We start from the raw sequence: 19,678 nt of genomic DNA on the forward strand, positions 1-19,678 counted from the left end.
TTTTTACATCCATGGCGACGACACTATTGGATCATGTGGAGAGTATTGTTTTTTTTTTTTTTTAAATGAATTTAATTAATAAGAATTGGGTGTGACGTTAGTGTCGAATTAATTGTCGCCACGTGTCGTAGTGAGGGACCCACTTTGGTTTGTTTCTTCACCACGAAGCTAAATATCTATGACAAATGTGATGGACCCACTGGCTTTACACACTTCCACTACAAGGAGGCTTAGAGAGCTAATTTCAGTTAATGACGGAAATGCCCTTCATTGTTAAGTTAATTTTCGGAAATACCCCATGAGTTTTGCAATAAATACACGGCCTCTACGCTGCAATTCTTCCCTTTCCTCCTCCCTCTCTCCTCCTTTATTTTGTTGAGCAAATTCTTTTTCCCTGTCGTCATGTTGTCCACTTTTCCAACCGGTTCTTCGTACGAGGCCATGCTGGAAAACCCATTTCCGGCTTTCGACAACGCCTCGACGCCGTGGGAATGCCACGACCATGAATTCTTGCCGGCTTTGTTCCAGATTCCGGAACAAACCGGATTGGACATATTCCAAACCCGAAAACCGGTGATTTCAAGTTCGAGTTCTGAAAACCGGGATGAACCGGAGGAAAAGATGGAGGTGATAGACGAGAGAAAACGGCGGCGGATAGAGTCGAACCGGGAGTCGGCAAGGCGGTCCCGGATGCGAAAACAGAAGCACTTACAAAACTTAACCAACTTGTTGAACAAGCTGAGAGTTGAAAACAAAGAGCTTTCAAAGCGGTTCCGGTTCACGATGTATCAGGCGAACCGTATACGGTCGGAAAACGACAATCTCCTGACAGAACACGAAATTCTGCGGCGGAAACTTTTGTACAGCCGTGGAGAATTAATTTCCCGACAATTCCAACGACGACAATTCGGTTACAACCAACAACAACAAATCCCCGCGCCGACTCTCCCCCAATCGCAATACATCCTTTATAACAACAAAAACTTCATTAATTGCTAAAACCGACCAGACCATTATAAGAAGGACCAAATTCTGGCCACTTGTCCGTGTCTCTGGTGTGTATAAACTAAAAGAAAGCTATATATTGGTGGGGTTTTACGCTGTTTTTTAAGCAACTAGTAGTGTGTAAAAGAACATCGGCGACTACCTTTATTACTAATGCCTATGCATCCGTTTTTTCTTCTTTCTCCTTTCCTTTTCTTTTCTTTTATAGCAAATCAAACTTGGAGATATATTTTTTTAATTTATTTGGGGAACTTAACACAAACTTAGGCTTATTCATCATAATCACTTATCTATAATTTAATATCTTATGCTAATCTCGGATTAATTCAATTTTATTAAGATTAAAGTTTTAAATCTCTTTAAACACATATCCAAATTTTAGTTGTATTAAGAAAAAGAAATCTTAATTTGAACCTTTTTCTCTTTTTAATCTACGACACACTTCTTTTTACCCCATCAATTTCGTAGACTACATATGTTTAATATTATTTGCTATTAATTATATATGATTCGGTCGGCACAAATTGTTACTTTTTGAAATTCGTGAATAATTTAAAAGACTCTCGAATTAAATTCAATAGTATGCAAAAACAAGTGGTTGTTTTCTTCTTTTAATAGTCACTTTCCTGAAAATGAAAGTATGCTATGATGTGTGTGTATAGTTTGAAAAAGATATGAAAAAACAAAATTATAATTATTTTGCTCTCAACATTTTATTTGTTTTTTTTTTTTTTTTTAAATTGAATAGTACTAATTATTTTTTTTCTGCTCTTTAAAAAAAATTTAGTTATTGAGATCTTAATTTACAAACATTTAGACACACTATTTATGAGTTTTTTAAAAATTAATTCAAAAAATGAAAACATTTTATAAAAGAAAATATCAAACTAAGCAATCTTATGTCATTTTCAAGAGATGGAAAATACAAAATCAACAAATAGAAATTATTGAATAGAAGTTCGGTAAAGATAATTGTTATTTATCTTTCTCGCACCACCTACCTTTTTCACTGTCGCCCAACAACTAAGTCCACTACTCTTGCAACACCACTGCTAGTAAATATTGTCCATTTTGATCCGTTACGTCCCACATCGTATTAAAATTAACATTCATTATCTTCCTATTGTTGTTCTGTAATAATGCACTTTCTTGCTCTAATTCAACATTAATATATAGTTTATAATTTATATTACCTCCTTTACCACCCTCAATTATTGAGCAATCTATCATCATGTTTCCATTTAACTGGGCCCTTCTTTTTTTTTTTTTTTTCTTTTTCTTTTTTCTTTTCCAAGAACAAGAACAGCATCTTTCCCAGATTAACCATTAGATGATACAATTAAATCCAAAATTTGAAAGCTGTATTTGACCCACGTGACGAAATGACAAAGAAATCATAATTGGGCTTGTCTTTGCGAGGCCCAGCCCATTAAGGATAATTAAACATTTAAGACATTAATAATTATGATTATTAGAAAATAGTTTCTACTTCCAATTAAGCACACGAATGCTATCTCGACCAAGCTTGAACACACTCGCATCTCTAATTTCACAAGAATCAAAGCTCTTACAAAGAAACCCAAACAACTTACTCTTCTTCGCCACAAGTTTCCCTTTTTTTACACTCTTGGTACACTCCTTATACGCCTCAAGAAAAGGGTCCTCCTCGCACCGGCTTCCCTTGGTGGAGGCGTTTCTAAGAGAGCATGGCTGCACCCGGCACGGCGGCGGCGGAGGAATCTTACCCAGGTCATCAAATTCAGAATCTTCATGAACAGAGTGTAAGGGCAGAGGTTGAACATCTTGGAAGCAGATTTTCTTGGAAATCCCAGGCTTTTCCTCCCATGAAAAGGGAACGTTTCCTTTAGAATACAGTTTTTTGTGGCTCATAATGCAATTGGGGCACTCAGAGAAGCCTCACATATAGTTCTTATAAGGAGGAACAACAAAGCTTTGGATAAGAAGTGGGTTCTGAGATGATGTCTTTATAATTAATATTCTAAGTAATGGGGCGTCCAATTTTGTTCCTTTTCAATAACTGAATCACTTTTCTGCCATCCCAAAGAGATAAACTATTAATGTTCATTTTATTTTATTTTAGTAATATATGTTTTTTTTTTCATCCTATTTTTTGTCAAATTATTGAAATGTTTGTTTTATTTATAGTAATTGATATTTAACTTCGCTTAATTGCTCAACTTTCTACTATTCTTGCACTAAAATGGCTTCTTTTCTTGGATTTTAAGGTACATCTTTACTTACATTAACTAATAATCAACAATAATTTGGTTCGGTTGTGTTTTTTTTTTTTTTTTTTTTTTTTTTTTTTTGTAGGGTGAAGATGAAGAGTTTCTAAAAAAATTAATAGATAATTTTAAAAAAAAATGACATTTTCTATTTTGAATTAATGATTTTTCAAACTTGGTTCAATTGAAAAATTAAATACTAATGAGAATTAGTCAATTTATGTTTATAAAAATAAAATAAAATAAAATAAAATAAAATAATTTGAAGGGATTAAGGTTTGACTATGCTTAATATTATTATAAGACGAAAATGGAGAAAACTTTCTTAAATACAAAGCGTTGCCATTAAATTAGGAATATAATAGGGTTGATTAAAAAATAAAAAAAGGGGCTTAATTGGAAACCTAATGTTTGAAGCATTGTTTTCCAATTTGATTATTAATGGATTAAATTATAAAATACATATCTAAGTAAAAGGAAAGAGTGTCCAGGTTAATAGTAGGTGGGGGCATTAATGGAAAGATTATGATATAAAATAATATATTACGTTGAAACCAAGGTGGGGGCAAGGGATCGCTTTCGGGACAATTATTCAAAGAATTAGGCTAAGAATCATTCATGGGTTGGCGGCTGTTTGGTTGAATGTTTGAAGGGGAATTAGTTAGTGGCAGCTGAGAGGTCATGGGTTTTAGCGTAAGATGCTACGCAATGTCGCGTAAGGCCCTGGTGGCTTGGACGTCGAGGCAGGCCTGGTGTGATGGTATGCCATGGCATGGCATGGCGCTAGTGGGTGATGGAAAGTGTTTGACTGCGATGGTATGGCCCATCAAGCATGAGGCGGATAGCACATCCGTAATAGCATGAACAATTATGATTCAAATTCACAAAACTGTAGATTACCAACAAACCCACATGAAGGGGAAGAAAACAACAGTGAATTCCCTATTGGAGTTATAATTAAGCACAAGTCAATATGCTTTTGAAAATCAAACAAACAAAGAAATCAGTTGGAAAAAAGAGGTAAAAAAAAAATATATATATTAGAGTGAGCTGGCGGCAAAGCAAATGGAACAAAATTAAAAAGAAAAAGGTCCCGACTTCAATCCATACTTACTCCCATTTTTCTCAATCTTTTCCTGTTCACCATTTTTTGCATTCCTTCTTTACCAATCTGTCTTTTTCTCTCAACTGCTGTTCGACAGGGAACAGAACGTCGCCTTTTGCAACACACCGGTAGGCGATGATCCGAGCTGACCACCATCCCATCCTTCAGCCAACAGGTTCAGTGATGGTGGCACTTTACTTCCCTTCACACAGCTGTTGGCGTTGGTCAATGCCTCTCCTAAAGGACCCCCCATTGAACCTCCCCAAGACATTTGCTTTTGAGCTACCTCACCATCATTCCTGCTTACCCCTAAATTCATCTCCATTGGCTCAACCTCCTCCTTTGACAACCTGAGTGGGGATTGAACTAGCTTCTCCTGGGTTGGTGACGATGACGATGACGAGAAATTAGACATTGGTATCGACATGGACAGCTGTGTCCAATCCGACTTAAATTCTTCCGGCCAGGTCATGACCGAACGACTCGACTGATCCTTGGGCCAGTCTTCACAGAATTGTCTAAGTGGATGTTGGTCTTGGTCTTGAGTTTCCTGGTCGTTGAAGATTAGGAACGAGTCGAAGTTCTTGGGATTGGCATACGAGCCCCTTTGTGAAGGATTTAGAAGGGAATCAGTGGAAACAAGTCCAAATTCAGATTGTGTGGATTCTCCTAATGAAATCTCATGTTTTGCACCAGATTTATCACTAGATGACATGAGGTTGACGGTGGAAGAGATCATTGAGAGGCCCCCAGGCTCCTGGATTCTGCTACACACAGTTTCTTTGTTTAGCAACCTAGAAATGCACATAAAGTATGCAAAACTGAGTTGATGATGGCCAAAGGCCCAGTAATAGGGATACAATTTTAATCCACAAATGCTTTCAACACAACTATTGTATTCAAAGTAACTGAAAATGATAGCAATATGATGATATCTTCCTGGAAAAGGAATCCTAAGCTTCAACTAAGATGATAAGTCACTATCACTAAAGCAAAGATGAAGCCATGGGGTCTACCATTAACCTTAAAGCAGAGTAAAAGGAAGTTAAGAGTTTGAATTTTAAGTTTGTTCTAATCATTCTAATCATCATTCTAATCAAGATCAAACACACAGAAACAAAGCTCTTGTTGTGTGGAGTGAAGAAACGTTACCTATTGACGGGGGCGTCAACACCAGGATTGGAAGCAGCACCGGGGTGCAAACTCTTGAGCTGGTGTTGGTGTTGAATGATAGGGAGGTTATTGTTGGATGCACCGCCGCTGGGCATCACCGTTGATGACAACGATGTAGTCATCGTTGCCACCATGGCTGTTGGATTCGTGGTCCCAGGGACGGAATGGCCAGTCTGGCCTTCCACAGGCTTTCTTGAACGATGGCGGCCCCTGTTTATATGCCTTTCACAATACTTCTGATCAGCAACGGCATCTCTAGAGCACCGCCATTTCTTTCCATCGGTTCGACGACATCTTCCCGGTTCAGGATCAGTGTTGCCAGAGAAACCCAAATGAAAAGAACCCCACCCTACAGTACATTGATGAAGAAAGACACCAAAGATATAGAGAATGTGAGAGAGATAAAGAGACAAAAGACAACTCAGATAAAGGGAAAAGCATGAAGCATATATATATATACTCTGCCCGCAAAACCAGCATATATTCTACCAATTATACTAAGATAACAAGTGATGATGAACAAAAACACAACAGAACTTCCAGATTTTTTTCATATTCTAATACACATTTTCGAAAATGCAGGCATATCCATATGCATATGAATAAACAATAAGAAAGATAAGTTGTGAAAAGCAACATAGTAATTGATTTACATGTTAAACAGAAATAAGAAGCTTACTTGTGTTTGGAGGCAAGGATCCGGCAGAAGAGCAGGTCAAGCCATAGGGATATAGAGATTTCTTGAGGGGAATGAGCAAATTAGAAGGAACAGGCACATTTGAAGAGAGGTATTTGTAGATCAATGCCTGATGTTCAAGCTCAATCCATTGAGATTGTGTAAATGGTGCTCTAATCCCAGCTACAGCCCCATGCATGCTACCACTATAGCTTCCAGAAACACATCCTGCACACCAAACCAACAAAACCTTCAACTCACTGCTGAGCTGATGTTTCTATAAACAATAGTGCAAGTTGGTAAATATATTGTGGACCCTCTTCAGATTCTTCAACAGTTTTTAGGTTTGTAGTCTAAGACCTGAAAACTTTCACCAAAACCACAGGGATCCTAGAAATGAATCAGTAAAACTAGAGCTATCCCCAACAAGTCCAAAAATGAAATTAGGGGAGAAAGCTATATGAGCAAGCCCCACCTTCTCATGTAATGTAAACTTATCAATAAAAGGGAATGGCAATCCACTCAACCAGAACTCAAGAAATGGGGAACAAAAGAAAAACAGAGAAAGAAGTAGAGGCATCATTCATTACCTGTATTTCTAGAGTAGGGTGAAGATTTGTGTTGATGGTAAGGGTAAATGGAGGTTTGGAGACTCCTTGCAATCAGCTCAGAGTCTTTAGTCTGCAAGGAAGTGTCAGATTTGAGTGAAGAGAAGCTAAGCATGTGTTCCTTTTGGCGGCCATCAGTAGAGAGCAAAGCATTAGATCTCAGCAAAGGGAAGCCTTGATGAAGCGGCATTGTCTTAGAAGCGGAGAGAGTGGTATCAGTTTTGGGAATCTTGGAGTTGCTCCAGTCATCATCATCAACAAACCCAGATCTATCCTGCTTAGAGAAAGCAGATCCAAGAGATTTGAGCTTAGTTTCAGGGTAAGGAGAAGGGGCATCGCTAGAATCCACAAAACTATCCAACCCCACTACCCCAAAGTCCATTCTAGAGAAAACCACCAATCTACAAAAGCTCTTGTAAGCATTAGTTCATAAAAAAAGATGGGCAAAGAGGAGAAGGTTGAAGAAGATGGAAAAGAGGGAGACAGAGGCGCATCTTGAGGTTGGGTTGGGTTGGGTTGGGTTGGGTTTAGTGTACTGTGAATAAGGAACTGATTTTTAAAGGGCTGAAAATAATTGCAGAGAGAGAGAGAGAGAGAAATTGAGAGAGTTGAAAGTTGGGAACAGACAAAGGTAGGAGTACCAAAAACACTCGAGCTTCGCAGACAGGCTACCACAAATTTATCCCTTTTTTTCCCTTCTTCCCAACAAAATTTTCTTTTTCATAACACAAATTAAATGAACACAACCAAATGAATCCCCCGGACACCCACATGAAAAAAGAGAGAAAAAAAAAAAAAAGGAAAAGAAAAAACCCCTCCTTTCATTCCATTGTTGGGCGCTTAGTTAGTGATTTAACTCAAGAAAGATTGATCCAACACAAAAAGCAGAGTGGGTAGCTTGAAGGTAAGGCCAGGCCAGGGATACTCAAAATCAATCCTGGTCAAAAGATGTATGAAGAGTAGCAGTTGAGTTGATATGAAGATCAGAATCTGGTTTGTTAAACGCCTAATAAGTTGAAAACCCAAATTCCCCCAAAAGAAAAACACAATCTTTTCAAAGAAATCAAACAAGTGGGTGAGATGATGATGAGAAAGTTGTTAAATTTGGGTTGCAAAGGTTTGACGATGGGTCTTGTCTGTCACCACTTGGGGCACAGCCGGGTGGCGTGTGGTTGCATGAACGTTACAAGATTGATGCATTGCCACGTGACCATACCACCACCCCTGATGTTGGGCCCGCTGTCCCTTTGAGATATTCCTTCCACCCCTGCCACTGCTTGGCGCTTGCTTGCCACCAAGCTTTCTCCCCCAACCACCGCCTCCCTCCGCCCTCTCTCTCTCTCTCTTCTCTCCAATTTATTTCATTTTCAAAGGTTCAAGCTTTTTCATTCTAAGTGTGTTTGAAACTCAATCCAAGTTTGAAAATTTGTAATTGGAACTTCTAGTTTCCAAAAATATATATCTTTTGCTTTTGCAATATGAGGGAAATGATGGTGCTTTTGAATCAAATAATTCCCCTCTTCACGTGAACCAAAGTATATATGGAAATTTGTTTCATTTTTGTTCCTTTCTTTTTTAATTTTTTAATTTTTTTTTATAAATGTGTGGATGTAATTCCGAGCCGAGATATTTTAACTTTATCAAAATCTCCTCATAGGAAAATTTTGCACGAGAATAGATTTTAATATCAATACAAAACCATTAGTACGACAACTTTAGATAATCAGATATATTAACTAAACTTGAACCGCTGCTATTTTAAGAATTTTCCTATAAATATTTATTATCAAAAGGAAAACATAGTATAAAAGAGTTATATTATCATAATATTTCTAATCATGGAAATAGATGTAAGAATGCTACAAATATATGGGTGAACAAATGGTTGTTTTTTACTCGAAATTAAAATTTAATATGTGCAGTTGTTAAAGTACAACAATTATTGAGATCCATTGACCAGTAAAAGAGTGGGTGTGGTCATTATAAATAACTTTGACTCTATCAAACCATCATTCTTTATTAATTCAAAATAAATAACAAACCAAACCAAAATTTCAACTACTTCTACAAAAACTTACATTAATTTCTTCATTTCAATTTAAAATCAATTTTTAATCCATATTAAAAAAATATTAATTATTTAATTTTAAAGCTTTAATGATAATTTATTAACTGCACCATTTATGTTTACCATGTTTAATAAAGATTATATTGAAAAAAGAAAACTTTAAAATAATAAACAGAAAAAAATTATGTGAAATTTTTTGAAAAGATAGAAAATGAAATAGGTGGCGGAATCGCCTTGTCTAACACGTAAATTAATTAGGTGACATATTTTAACTAATTGAGTTATGTTTATATTATTTTTAGAGTTCGGATTTATCTCTTAAATTTATAATTTTATTGTCAAATAATATAATTGCATTAGATTATGATCGATCAATCATGTTGAATTTTTGGGATATATATAATGAAAATGAAAATAATTTATTTATTCTGAGTAGTTGATATATTAAATTAGGAGGACATGTGCACTCATTTGACATAGCCATCTATTTATTTATAGTACTCCAAAATAGACATTTCAGATGCAAAACATTATTTTGACCAAATAAATAAAATAGATACCAAACATTATTAATTTCGGCTACTCTGAACACACCATCATAATTATATTTCCCAAACAAATATTTTTAATCACTCACCCTAATTTTAATTTTTTTTTTATATTTTAATTTATGAACCAACTTTACAAAAAAAAGAAATTATTTCGATTTACTACATGCTAAATAAAGAGTTTTCAAACATTAAAAAATATATATATATTAATTCCAAAAAAACATTAGGATATGGTAGCTTTTAGAGGTGGGGTGGGGGAAACACATCTAATTCCCTTTTAGGATATAATACAAAGTTATAATTACTATATAAACACTCCGACATTCAAGTTTTAATTATTGTTTTTTCTTGTTCATAAGATTAATTGGATAATATGTATATGTTTTTAGCAAGTATAGATATGTGAGCCCCTAGGGGTAGCTTCATATTAAATTATGCCATTAAATATATGGAATAGGGTTTTAACAATATTATCAGAAAGATAAGGAGTTGCCATTGTGATTTGTGCATAATGGTAGGCCTAATTATGAGCCTAACACACTGGTGGATGTACTACAATAATCCAATGCAAAAACTTTTCTGTCTCCTTTTTAACCCGGTAATTACTGAAAAGGTGATGGCTGTAAAATTTAAAGGTAAGTTTTGTAGACTTGTTTTACCTTTCCATTTACCTTCCACGTTCTTTATCATATTAATACTTTCTTGCTTTGTAAAATATATTTAATCATAGAGTTTTTAGTGACTTCAAATATTTAATAAGAATAGCTTTCATTTAGATGTGATATCGATTTATGTACCATTAATTTACTCGATTTAATCAAAACACACCAATATTTTAGCCTATAAAAAACAGTTTAATTAAAAGAAGCAAAAATGCCAATGAAAAGTAAATATTTAATGAATTATGATAAACTTTATTGAAAAGATAAATTGGAACAGGTTTGGAACTAAATAAAGCTTAAATTAAGCTTAAATAAAATAAAATATTAAATAGGGGGCATGTAAATAAATAAATAAATTAAGTTGAATGAGGCATTTAGCAAGGGTGTGAATATAGGTCATGTTTGGTCCACTTAATTTGACTATAGCTTTTCATATTATTTATTTCAACTACTAAAAACTTTATATTACTTTATCATATAATGATGTGTATGAGATATTCTTACTACTTTTTAGAGATCTCAAATTTTAATTAATTTATGAATTATAGATCTAGGGCTTCAAAATTAAATATTTTTTTATCTAACATAATACAAATTTATGAATTTGTCATCTCTTCATCAACTATATTATTATTCATATTTTATTCAACACATGAGGTACAATTAAATAAATAATTTTCCCTTTTTTTTGTAATATAATGATTGTTCTATGAAAAGCTTGAAAAGAATGTGTAAATAAATTACAAATAATCGCCAATTTTTTAATTTCATTGAATTAAACTTAATATAATAAACATTTGTTTAAAAAAAGAGTTTGAGAGAGAAGCTTGGGTATTTCGAAGTCACGTGGCCACGTGACCTTATCATTAAGAAAAATAAATTAAAAAAAAAATCAACTTATATTAAAGAAAAATTAGGGTTCCTAAAAGTGATGGATCTGTCTTTAACCTCATTTTTAGTATGGCAAGAAAGGGATTGATGCCTTAGCTTTTAGCCTTGCCCTTAGCTCCTCGGTTCTTTAATGGGCTGGGCCCATTAAATCCTCTCGGTTTTAGTTGGGCCGAGATCGGCCCAATAATTGAACTTGGGCTGTACGAAACCTTGAATTGTGGGCTTTACGAAGGCCCATAATGATATGGAATTTTGGGCCTTAAGAAGGCCCATAATCCTCTCGGTTTTCTTTGATTTTTATTTATTTTTTTAAATAAACTTTTGACTTTCATTTTCTTTATATTATTTTGAAATATAAATACAAAAATTATTAAAGTGAGGTCAATACGAGTATCTTTTAACCCACCAATAAAATCTTGATGCTTTAAATAATAACATAAATGTTTAGAATATTAATGATTTTTTTTTTTTTTTTTTTTTTTTGACAATTTAGTGAAATTATTCGAAAAGTATGAGATTTAGACTTAAAATCACGCTTAAATATTGTTTTCAGAAATCACCGCCAAATGGGCAAAGGCCCCAACCTAATGAAAAACAGGGCAAAGGAGTTGCGGCTACGGGAGACAGATGGCGACCCTTGATGACAAATAGCCTCCGCCGTTTGTTGATTTGATGTTCAGATCGGATGCTCAAGAAATGTTAGAACCAAGAACAACGCGCGCGCAAGACAAACGGCTGGTGATGCACTCGCTATAAAAGAGTACATTATCGCACACCAACTGTTTGATTTATGTTCCGAGTTAGTTCTAATCTTCTGTTTAGTAGAGGAATTTGGTAGTTTTAAGGAGGAACTGTTTGGAGCCTGTTAAGAAATGATAAACTTGATAGAGTTTTGATTATTGTACATGAACCCATTTGCAAAGCTGCAGGATTGATAGGGGACACACTCTCCTTTTAGGTAAGACTTAAGGGAAATATGTATAAGAAAGAGAAATAATAAAGGGAGTGTGTGTAGGCTGGATTCCATGTCGTGGTGTTAAAGCACTCTGTAGCTGTCTCTTTCTGTAAATTTTGTAAGTCAAACAACATCTTAGAACCCTTCAATAGTCCAGGAGGAAAATATGATTAATAAACAAACACTTGTTTAAAAGTCACAGTCGAGGTGCTGTTTTAATCTTAAGAATTAGACAAAGTTAAAAGAGAAAAGAAGGAAAAATCAATTCGTAATGGATGTGAAAGGCATATCTTTTGTTTTGTTCGTCTAGGATAGGAGAGGTGCGAGTTTGGATTCTTCCTTAAAAGAACCCAATCAAACGCCAAAGCTAATTAAAAAAAAAAATTCTTCTTTTGGGCCTTCTCTCTAACCAGACTTTCTCTGGTTTCAAGCTGTCTGATGGCATAGGGATCCTAAGAAAGAAAGGAAGGGCGTTTTAGTGATTCCTCTGTAGACTGTTTAAGTGCTAACATTAAGCTTTAATCTCTGGGTATGGGTCTCTGATTGCTTTACAGCAATGTCTTTGCGGATTTTTCTTCTGCTTTTGGATGGTAAAGAGAAAATCTTCCGCTGCAATAAAACAACGCTATTAAGCTATGACTACAAGATTTTCGACAGTAGATCCTAAACTTTTGTTTTCTCAAACCTCAAAATAAGGCGATGGAGTATTCATTTCTTATGGTCAAAAAAACTATGTTGAGTCACCAAAGATCCCATAAAGAAAGAATCTAAAATTTGAATGGGACATGACGTGCCTTACTTAGTTCTAGCAGAAAGAGAGAGAGAGAGAGAGATGGACGGAATGGTAAAGCAAGTTAAAGAGAGAAATGGGGTTGAGAATGGCAGGAGATGGCATTGGTTTGATGGAGGTAGGCCATTAAGTTTTGAGAAAAAAAAACTCTCTTTCTCTCACTAAAAAAGGCAAAGTGGGCAGAGAACTTTAATCCCCATGCAAACAGTAGTGTGTACCACACACACAGTTATGTGGTCGCTCTCGGTTCGGTTGCTATCCACAATTTACTTTTTCTGTTGACATCTGTGCATCTCTGTAATCTTTGCTTTAGATTTTGTTTTAGATTGCATTTTCTGCGCTTACAAGAATTTCATTTAATATACCCTCACAGTGTTTAGATTTAGAAGGAATTTTAGGGCCCTACTACGCCTATACTCTTTAGCTAACCTCTGCACTAAATGCCCCTTCATTTCTAGTATGGACTTTGATGTTCTAAATGCCAGGAATAGAATAGAGGGCTTTTCTTTAGGATCAAACTGAGGGGCTGCTCATTTTGAACCCTGTGATTTGACATGTTATCACAATATTTGATGTTCCTTTAGCAATGAAATGCTATTGGTATTAGATCTATTGTGGGGGAAGGAGGCGAATGATGAATTTTCTCATCATTGCTGCAATCAAAAGGAGAGGTTTCTCTCTTTAATATAATTTCCCAGATTCAAAAACTCCAAAAAGGAGAAATAAATAACCCCACTTTTCTTTAGAAAACCTAATGATGCCCTCTTGAAAATCTGTCTCTAAGAACTTAGTCATGCAAAATTACATGCAAAAATATGGTGAAATATATTTTCAAGACGGATGGGATGGAGACTTCAAAAGGGACCCGGAATGGGAATTGCAATCATGAGAAATTGGACTCTAAAACTCCATTTTTCCAAGTTGGTTTGCTGATATGTGCTTATGACAGTTTGTTGCCAATTTTGCTTTTTTAGTGTTTCATTTTCCTAAAGATTAATTAAATATGCCTATCAACGATTTCTTTGTTTGATTGATCGATAATGGACTTGACAATTTTACAATCATAACCCCTTTGAAAGCCAAAATATCATTTTAAATACCAAAATTTGTTATTGCCTTTAAGTGTTCTCAGAATCAGGTATAGAACAAGCTGTTTTAAAAAGAAATGTTTGAAGACAAAACCAGTATGAAATCCGGCTAAAAAAAAAACAGTTCTCAAAATTTACTTTATGTTTTTGGAATTTAGCGAACATTTCATAAGGATTCATAAAAATTGAAAAGAACAGAAAAATCTAGTAAATGGTCCTAATTCTTTTAAAGAGGAATAACATCTAAAAGTAAAATGGATATCAAATTGAAAACAGTAGCATAGAAGAAAAAATTGGCAGCTCTCAAGATGTTAGAACCATGGTGGGGAAGGAGAATAATTGTGAATGCTTGCCGGTCTTGTAGCCACCAAATGAAGCACTTGTAATTTGCTCAATAATTGAAAGCCCTGTGTTTAATTAGATGCAGCTAAGAACACTCATGTGCTGAATTAGATTTTGAAGTTTCTGTGTGTCACTGTGCTGGTATTTGTCAAGAAGTGGAGTTGGCAGCTTTCAGAGGCTTGATACGAGACAAATGCAGAAGATCCCACAACTGTTCCTTTTTATTCTAATAAATCTTGACCATCTTCTTTCTTGCCTTTAGATTAATTTTCACCCCCCTAGTGTTAACTTTTGGTAGAAAAAGAGAGGTGAATGAATATACATGGAAAAGATTCGGATTGAGATGTTTATTTGTGCTACTTATTAGTCAAAAAGAAAATAAGAGTAGAAAGAAAACAGTAGCAATTACTAGTGATTTGATGGCAACCTCATCATAGTCCCGTTCCCATATGATTTTGAAGTGGGGTAACACAGACAAGTAAGGATTGCATCTCTCTGTTGATAAGAAACATTTTAGTTAGAGTTCAAATATAAAACTATGGGTGTTTTGAGTTTTGACTCCAAGTAGTTAATTTATCTTACCATACATTTTTTTAAAAAGATTTATGAATCAAATGCTTTCTAGTTTCTGTGCTGTGATTTAGGATTTGAATTTTGAAGTCTAGTAGATTTGTTGAGCGGGCAATATTTATAAGCATGCGCTGATTCTGATAAAAGAAAAGAAAAAAAGAACAAGAAAAAAGCTGCAGAGAACTCTTAAAACGCATTCCCACCAAGAGCTCAATGGCTAAGGAGGAAGATTCTCTGTTGTCCTAATTGGCATGAAAAAGTGTTGTTTAGTTGGGTGGCTAATGGCTGTCTCCATAGTCGGCCATTGCACAACTCATTCAACGAGGTGGCGTTTTGACAAAAGGGGCCTCTTTACACTTTTTTCCCCTCTCCTTCTGAAGCAGTAAGCAGGCACCGAATAAAGAGACTGTAACATGGGGTGGGATTAGCTCACACGAAGAGGCAAAGGCAAAGGCCTAAAGACTAAACAGCAGGGTTTTTGAAGTCAAAGGATGAGCATTGAGCAATTGAGTAGATAGGGAGAAACGGCGCCGTATGCGGCGAGCTTTTCTTATTTTTCTTGTTATTATTTTTTTGTGACGGTAGCTGGCATATACCTATAAGCCATGAGAGGCTGTTTGGGATGCGTAGGTCCATGCAGTACAGAAGCTGCTCAATGTATGAAGTGACTAAAGGGACAGTTTGTCTTCCGTATGTGTAATCTTATTCAAGGTCCTCAGAGACCTCATCAGACCATTTAATCAAAAACCAGAACACATTAATACGGTGGAACCCACTTCATCAGTGCCCACTATTAGTCAATAATTTTTCAAGGGTACTTGACTTTGCTTCCTTTGACTTATCAGAAGGGGTGGGGTGCCCTTCGTGTCGAAGAAGATTACACAGAGAGCAATGAAGGGTATCCTTCTCTCTTGAGTCGTGTTATTGTAGTTAGTATGCATAGGACGAAATATTTGCATGTTTATATAAATCTATAAAAGCCTCAGCAAAACCATGCCTTAAATCCAATTGCATAGAAGGAGCAATTAAGAAAAGAGAGGGGTAGGTGAGAGAGCGTAAGGTAAAGCAAAAGGATGGTCTTTCTCATACACAGATCCCTATAGAAATGCACCAAAGCATGCCCCCCAACTCTCATTCTATTTGCTCGATTTAAAGCCCCTTGCTTTCTTCTTCATTTTTCAAACAGAGAGCGGGTTGTTTTGTTATTGTACGACGGGTTGGACATATTTCTCTCTACTGCTAGCCAACAAACAAAATATATTTAGTCTCTAAGTGGGGGTGAACCAAGGATTTGTTGGGGTCGTTAGTTTTTTTTTTTCTTCCAATCATTGAGACTTGCTCTATAATTTAGAGCATATTGGGTTGAAAAGAGAGTTAGATTGAACTGAAGGTAGGGGGAATTCCATGAATAATGTTAATGGCAACAACTGTAACTGGTTAGGTTTCTCTGTGTCCCCTAACGTTAACATGGAGCTTTCTTCTTCCTCTGCTGCTGCTGCCTCCCCTTCAATTCCTGCAAATCTTTTTCACTCCCCATCTCAGTATAACTATGGCATTTACTATGGTGTTGATGGAGAACATGGTGGTTTTTATTCACCATTGTCTGTCATGCCGCTCAAGTCTGATGGTTCAATTTGTTCAATGGAAGCTCTCAGCAGGCAGCACCCAGAAGGTTAGTTTATGACCCAGAATTTACTCTGTGCTAGAGTTTTGTTTTTAGAAAAATTATCAATATTGTTTTAGCTGATCTTATTTTCTTATTTTGTTTTATTGTTCACTTTTGGATTTGAAGCGGTGAGTAGCTCTACTCCAAAACTAGAGGATTTCTTTGGTGGTGCTACTATGGGGTCCCATCACTATGAAAGCAATGCCAGGGAAGCTATTGCTCTCAGCTTAGACAGTATATTTTGCCATCAAAACCCAACTCATGAGCCCAACAACCAACCCTATGCACATTTTTCATCCTTAAGAAGCCGTGAAGTGATGCTTCAAGACTCGAAGGTTATTCTGCCCGATGGGTGCAATCTGCAGCAGGAGCAACAGCAGCAGCACCCAACAGTGGCAGAGAGTGAGATTTCTGGTATGAAGAATTGGGCTGTTCCTAGGGGCTATGCTGCCACTGACAATAGTTCCTTCGAACAGAAGATGGTGAGTTTCATGAGTGAAAATGGTGGTGAATCTGGTCCCATTAATGCCATGGCTTATGGAGATTTACAGTCATTGAGCTTGTCCATGACTATGAGTCCCAGCTCTCAATCAAGCTGCGTCACAGCCACACAGCATGTCTCACCTGCCATGGGTGACTGTTCTGCCATGGATTCAAAGAAAAGAATCCATGAGAAGTTGGATCAGAAGCAAATTGTTCATAGGAAGTCTTTAGATACCTTTGGTCAGAGAACCTCACAGTATAGAGGGGTTACAAGGTTCACTTCAGATTTTTTTATTTGTTTTGTTTTGCTTTGTCTTACTTTTCTCCATCTTCATTCCATGATTTAATGCTTCATTATGTCAATCAGGCACAGATGGACGGGTAGGTATGAAGCACATTTATGGGACAACAGTTGCAAGAAAGAAGGTCAAAGCAGGAAGGGAAGGCAAGGTAAAAAAAAAAAAAAAATTTGTGCTTCTATTTCTCCCATGGAGCAATATTTTGTTGTTTCTTTTTGTTCTTGCTAAAATCATAACTACTCAATCTTTGTTTTCGGTTTTTTTTTTTGGTGGTCTGGAATCGCCATTGGATTCAAATGATGGTTTTCAGTGTACCTTGGTAAGCATTCAGAATCTCGACTGATTGATTATTGGTCAAGTTTTTCCCTCATTTAATGATTAATCAAGTGGTTCCAAAAATTGGTTTTTTTAGGAGGTTATGATATGGAAGAGAAAGCCGCTAGAGCTTATGATCTTGCTGCACTCAAGTACTGGGGACCCTCCACCCACATTAACTTTCCTGTAATGCCTCTTTTCTCATAAATCTAATATTAAATTTCTAGAACTTCTCTTGCTAATTTAAGATTTCTTTTTTAATTTCAATGCTTTACTCAAAGTGATTCCTTGTTCTAAGCAGTTGGAAAACTATCAGAAAGAATTAGAGGAAATGAAAAACATGAGTAGGCAGGAATATGTTGCTCATCTGAGAAGGCAAGCACATTTTTACCATGAGTATTAACTGTCAACGGCATATTCGTTCTACTTTATTTGGTTTTAAACTTTGAGTATAAAATTTGTAAATTGATTATCTCTCAGGAGAAGCAGCGGATTCTCAAGGGGGGCCTCGATTTACAGAGGCGTAACAAGGTCTAATAAGTCTCAACTCAAAGCTTTGTAATATTTTCATGATCTTGATCATTTTGCTTTTGGCTTTATGCGACTTTTTTCATTGAATCTCTGTCTGAAGTTTCTCTGTTCCTATTTGTATTATTTTGCAGACATCATCAACATGGAAGATGGCAGGCTCGGATAGGCCGAGTTGCTGGTAACAAAGATCTGTATCTTGGGACATTCAGTGAGTGCTATACTTTTTTTTGTTTTTCCTGTTAATATTTTGATTGAATAGTTTGAATTTTGTTTCCTGTGTTTGCATCTTGTTAAAGGTGTCGTGAATAATTCATATCCTATGAAAAATTATCTTTCTTGCTTTGGAAATGGTCGGGCTCACATTATAAAACCAACCCTTCAGAAAACTATAAGGCTGTGTTTGAATCGCTTTGTAATTCTTTATTAATCCCTTTTCTGAAAAAGAGCAAAGATGCTGTTTTACAGATGCATCCTGCAGTACATCTCTGACTTTGGTTTTTAATTCTTGGTTAGAAGAAAAGTTTTGTAAAGCCACTGTTGTTTGATACTGTTAGGTACTCAAGAGGAAGCGGCCGAGGCCTACGACATAGCAGCCATAAAATTTCGAGGAATGAATGCAGTTACTAATTTTGATATCACAAGGTATGACGTCGAGCGGATCATTGCTAGCAACACGCTTCTTAGTGGCGATGTAGCTAAAAGAAAGCAGCAGCCGGATTTTAATAATGAATCTCTTAGTGAAAGCCCTCCTACTCACAACAGCAATGCAGAGGCCTCTATGCCTTTGCCCTCACAGAGTAGTCAAAGTGAATCAGACTGGAAGATGGCTCTCTATCAGTCATCCCAGCAGCAGCTCATTCCAAAGCCTCGGTTGTTGTCTGCAATAACCGACGATGGTTCACAGCTAGGAGTCGAAGACTCGGCCAAAATGATGGGAGCTCATTTCTCCAATGCATCTTCAATGGTGACCAGCTGCAGCTTGAGCAGCTCAAGGGAGGAGAGTCCAGACAAGACAAGCCTTTCAATGGTTTTCGGAATGCCTCAACCGACATCTAGGCCGTTTGCTGCCCCAGCTAGTAACATGAACTCCTCCTCCTCCTGGATTGCATCTGCCCAACAGTTGAGGGCAGCCAATTGTATGAGCCAGTTGCCAGTTTTTGCTGGGTGGACTGATACTTAAAAAAAGTAAAAAAGGAAGTCATTTGATATTTCCTGATATGGCTCCTTCCATGTTAAAGAACTAAGAGCTTCAACACTCCCAACCAAAACCATCCTTATCAGTTGAAAGTTTTTGTGAGAAAAATTCTGTAAGATGAGGAATAGTTCAAACAGTAGACGATTGAAGTTCAAATTGGAATCTGTTTATTATTATTATTTCTTTTTTTCTTTGTTTTGTTATGAAATCATAATTGAGATCCAGCTTTATTGGTGTTTCTGAAGTACAAAAATGAACTGTGGATGAAGGAAGGGTGTGGCCCAGCAAGACATAAGCACTGCTGATGGATCAGCTCAGCTCAGCTCAGATGAGTGGTGACCTCCTTTTGCTTTTAAAAGCCTTTGACCACAAAACAAAGATCCTTTAGCCATCTTCATCCATAACATCATCATTACTGATTCCCTCTCAACCTTTCTTTTCTGCAAAGCGACAGACATT

At 36.2% G+C, this 19,678-nt stretch overlaps 3 protein-coding genes across 4 annotated transcripts; 2 read left to right on the plus strand and 1 right to left on the minus strand.

The window, feature by feature from the left end:
• The first annotated feature begins 387 nt into the window (after nt 1–387).
• On the plus strand, nt 388–1,187 carry LOC111781897 (basic leucine zipper 43). The gene has a single exon (XM_023662630.2). The coding sequence runs from the start codon at nt 403–405 to the stop codon at nt 997–999; it is 597 nt and encodes a 198-aa protein (XP_023518398.2). The 5' UTR covers nt 388–402; the 3' UTR covers nt 1,000–1,187.
• Nucleotides 1,188–4,180: 2,993 nt separating this feature from the next.
• LOC111780980 (growth-regulating factor 1) lies at nt 4,181–7,571 on the minus strand. 2 transcript variants are annotated; one of them, XM_023661362.2, is made up of 4 exons: nt 6,796–7,571; nt 6,209–6,433; nt 5,509–5,878; nt 4,181–5,150 (listed from the first exon to the last, which is right to left on the minus strand). In XM_023661362.2, the coding sequence occupies exons 1-4, from the start codon at nt 7,193–7,195 to the stop codon at nt 4,436–4,438; spliced, it is 1,710 nt and encodes a 569-aa protein (XP_023517130.1). In that variant the 5' UTR covers nt 7,196–7,571; the 3' UTR covers nt 4,181–4,435. The 2 variants fall into 2 exon arrangements, with proteins under 2 accessions (XP_023517130.1, XP_086975965.1); XM_087119839.1 differs by having other exon boundaries at nt 4,181–5,120; nt 6,796–7,567.
• Nucleotides 7,572–15,559: 7,988 nt separating this feature from the next.
• LOC111780969 (AP2-like ethylene-responsive transcription factor ANT) lies at nt 15,560–19,398 on the plus strand. The gene is made up of 9 exons (XM_023661351.2): nt 15,560–16,402; nt 16,523–17,153; nt 17,247–17,329; nt 17,489–17,497; nt 17,591–17,679; nt 17,795–17,868; nt 17,974–18,024; nt 18,156–18,232; nt 18,579–19,398. Exons 1-9 carry the CDS (start codon nt 16,135–16,137, stop codon nt 19,202–19,204), a joined length of 1,908 nt encoding a protein of 635 aa, XP_023517119.2. The 5' UTR covers nt 15,560–16,134; the 3' UTR covers nt 19,205–19,398.
• The last annotated feature ends 280 nt before the right edge of the window (nt 19,399–19,678 follow it).

This window comes from Cucurbita pepo, chromosome 19 (genome assembly GCF_057944985.1).
Source record: "Cucurbita pepo subsp. pepo isolate OVF chromosome 19, ASM5794498v1, whole genome shotgun sequence".
Taxonomy (NCBI): domain Eukaryota; kingdom Viridiplantae; phylum Streptophyta; class Magnoliopsida; order Cucurbitales; family Cucurbitaceae; genus Cucurbita; species Cucurbita pepo.

Bases quoted from the DNA above. Each gene is read 5' to 3' on its own strand.
- LOC111781897 (XM_023662630.2), top strand. From the start codon at position 403: ATGTTGTCCACTTTTCCAACCGGTTCTTCGTACGAGGCCATGCTGGAA.
- LOC111780980 (XM_023661362.2), bottom strand. From the start codon at position 7,195: ATGGACTTTGGGGTAGTGGGGTTGGATAGTTTTGTGGATTCTAGCGAT. The intron at 6,434-6,795 runs GTAATGAATGAT...TTTGGTGTGCAG, and splicing joins ACCCTACTCTAGAAATACAG to GATGTGTTTCTGGAAGCTAT. The intron at 5,879-6,208 runs GTAAGCTTCTTA...AATGTACTGTAG, and splicing joins ATCCTTGCCTCCAAACACAA to GGTGGGGTTCTTTTCATTTG.
- LOC111780969 (XM_023661351.2), top strand. From the start codon at position 16,135: ATGAATAATGTTAATGGCAACAACTGTAACTGGTTAGGTTTCTCTGTG. The intron at 17,869-17,973 runs GCAAGCACATTT...ATTATCTCTCAG, and splicing joins TATGTTGCTCATCTGAGAAG to GAGAAGCAGCGGATTCTCAA. The intron at 18,233-18,578 runs GTGAGTGCTATA...TGATACTGTTAG, and splicing joins TCTGTATCTTGGGACATTCA to GTACTCAAGAGGAAGCGGCC.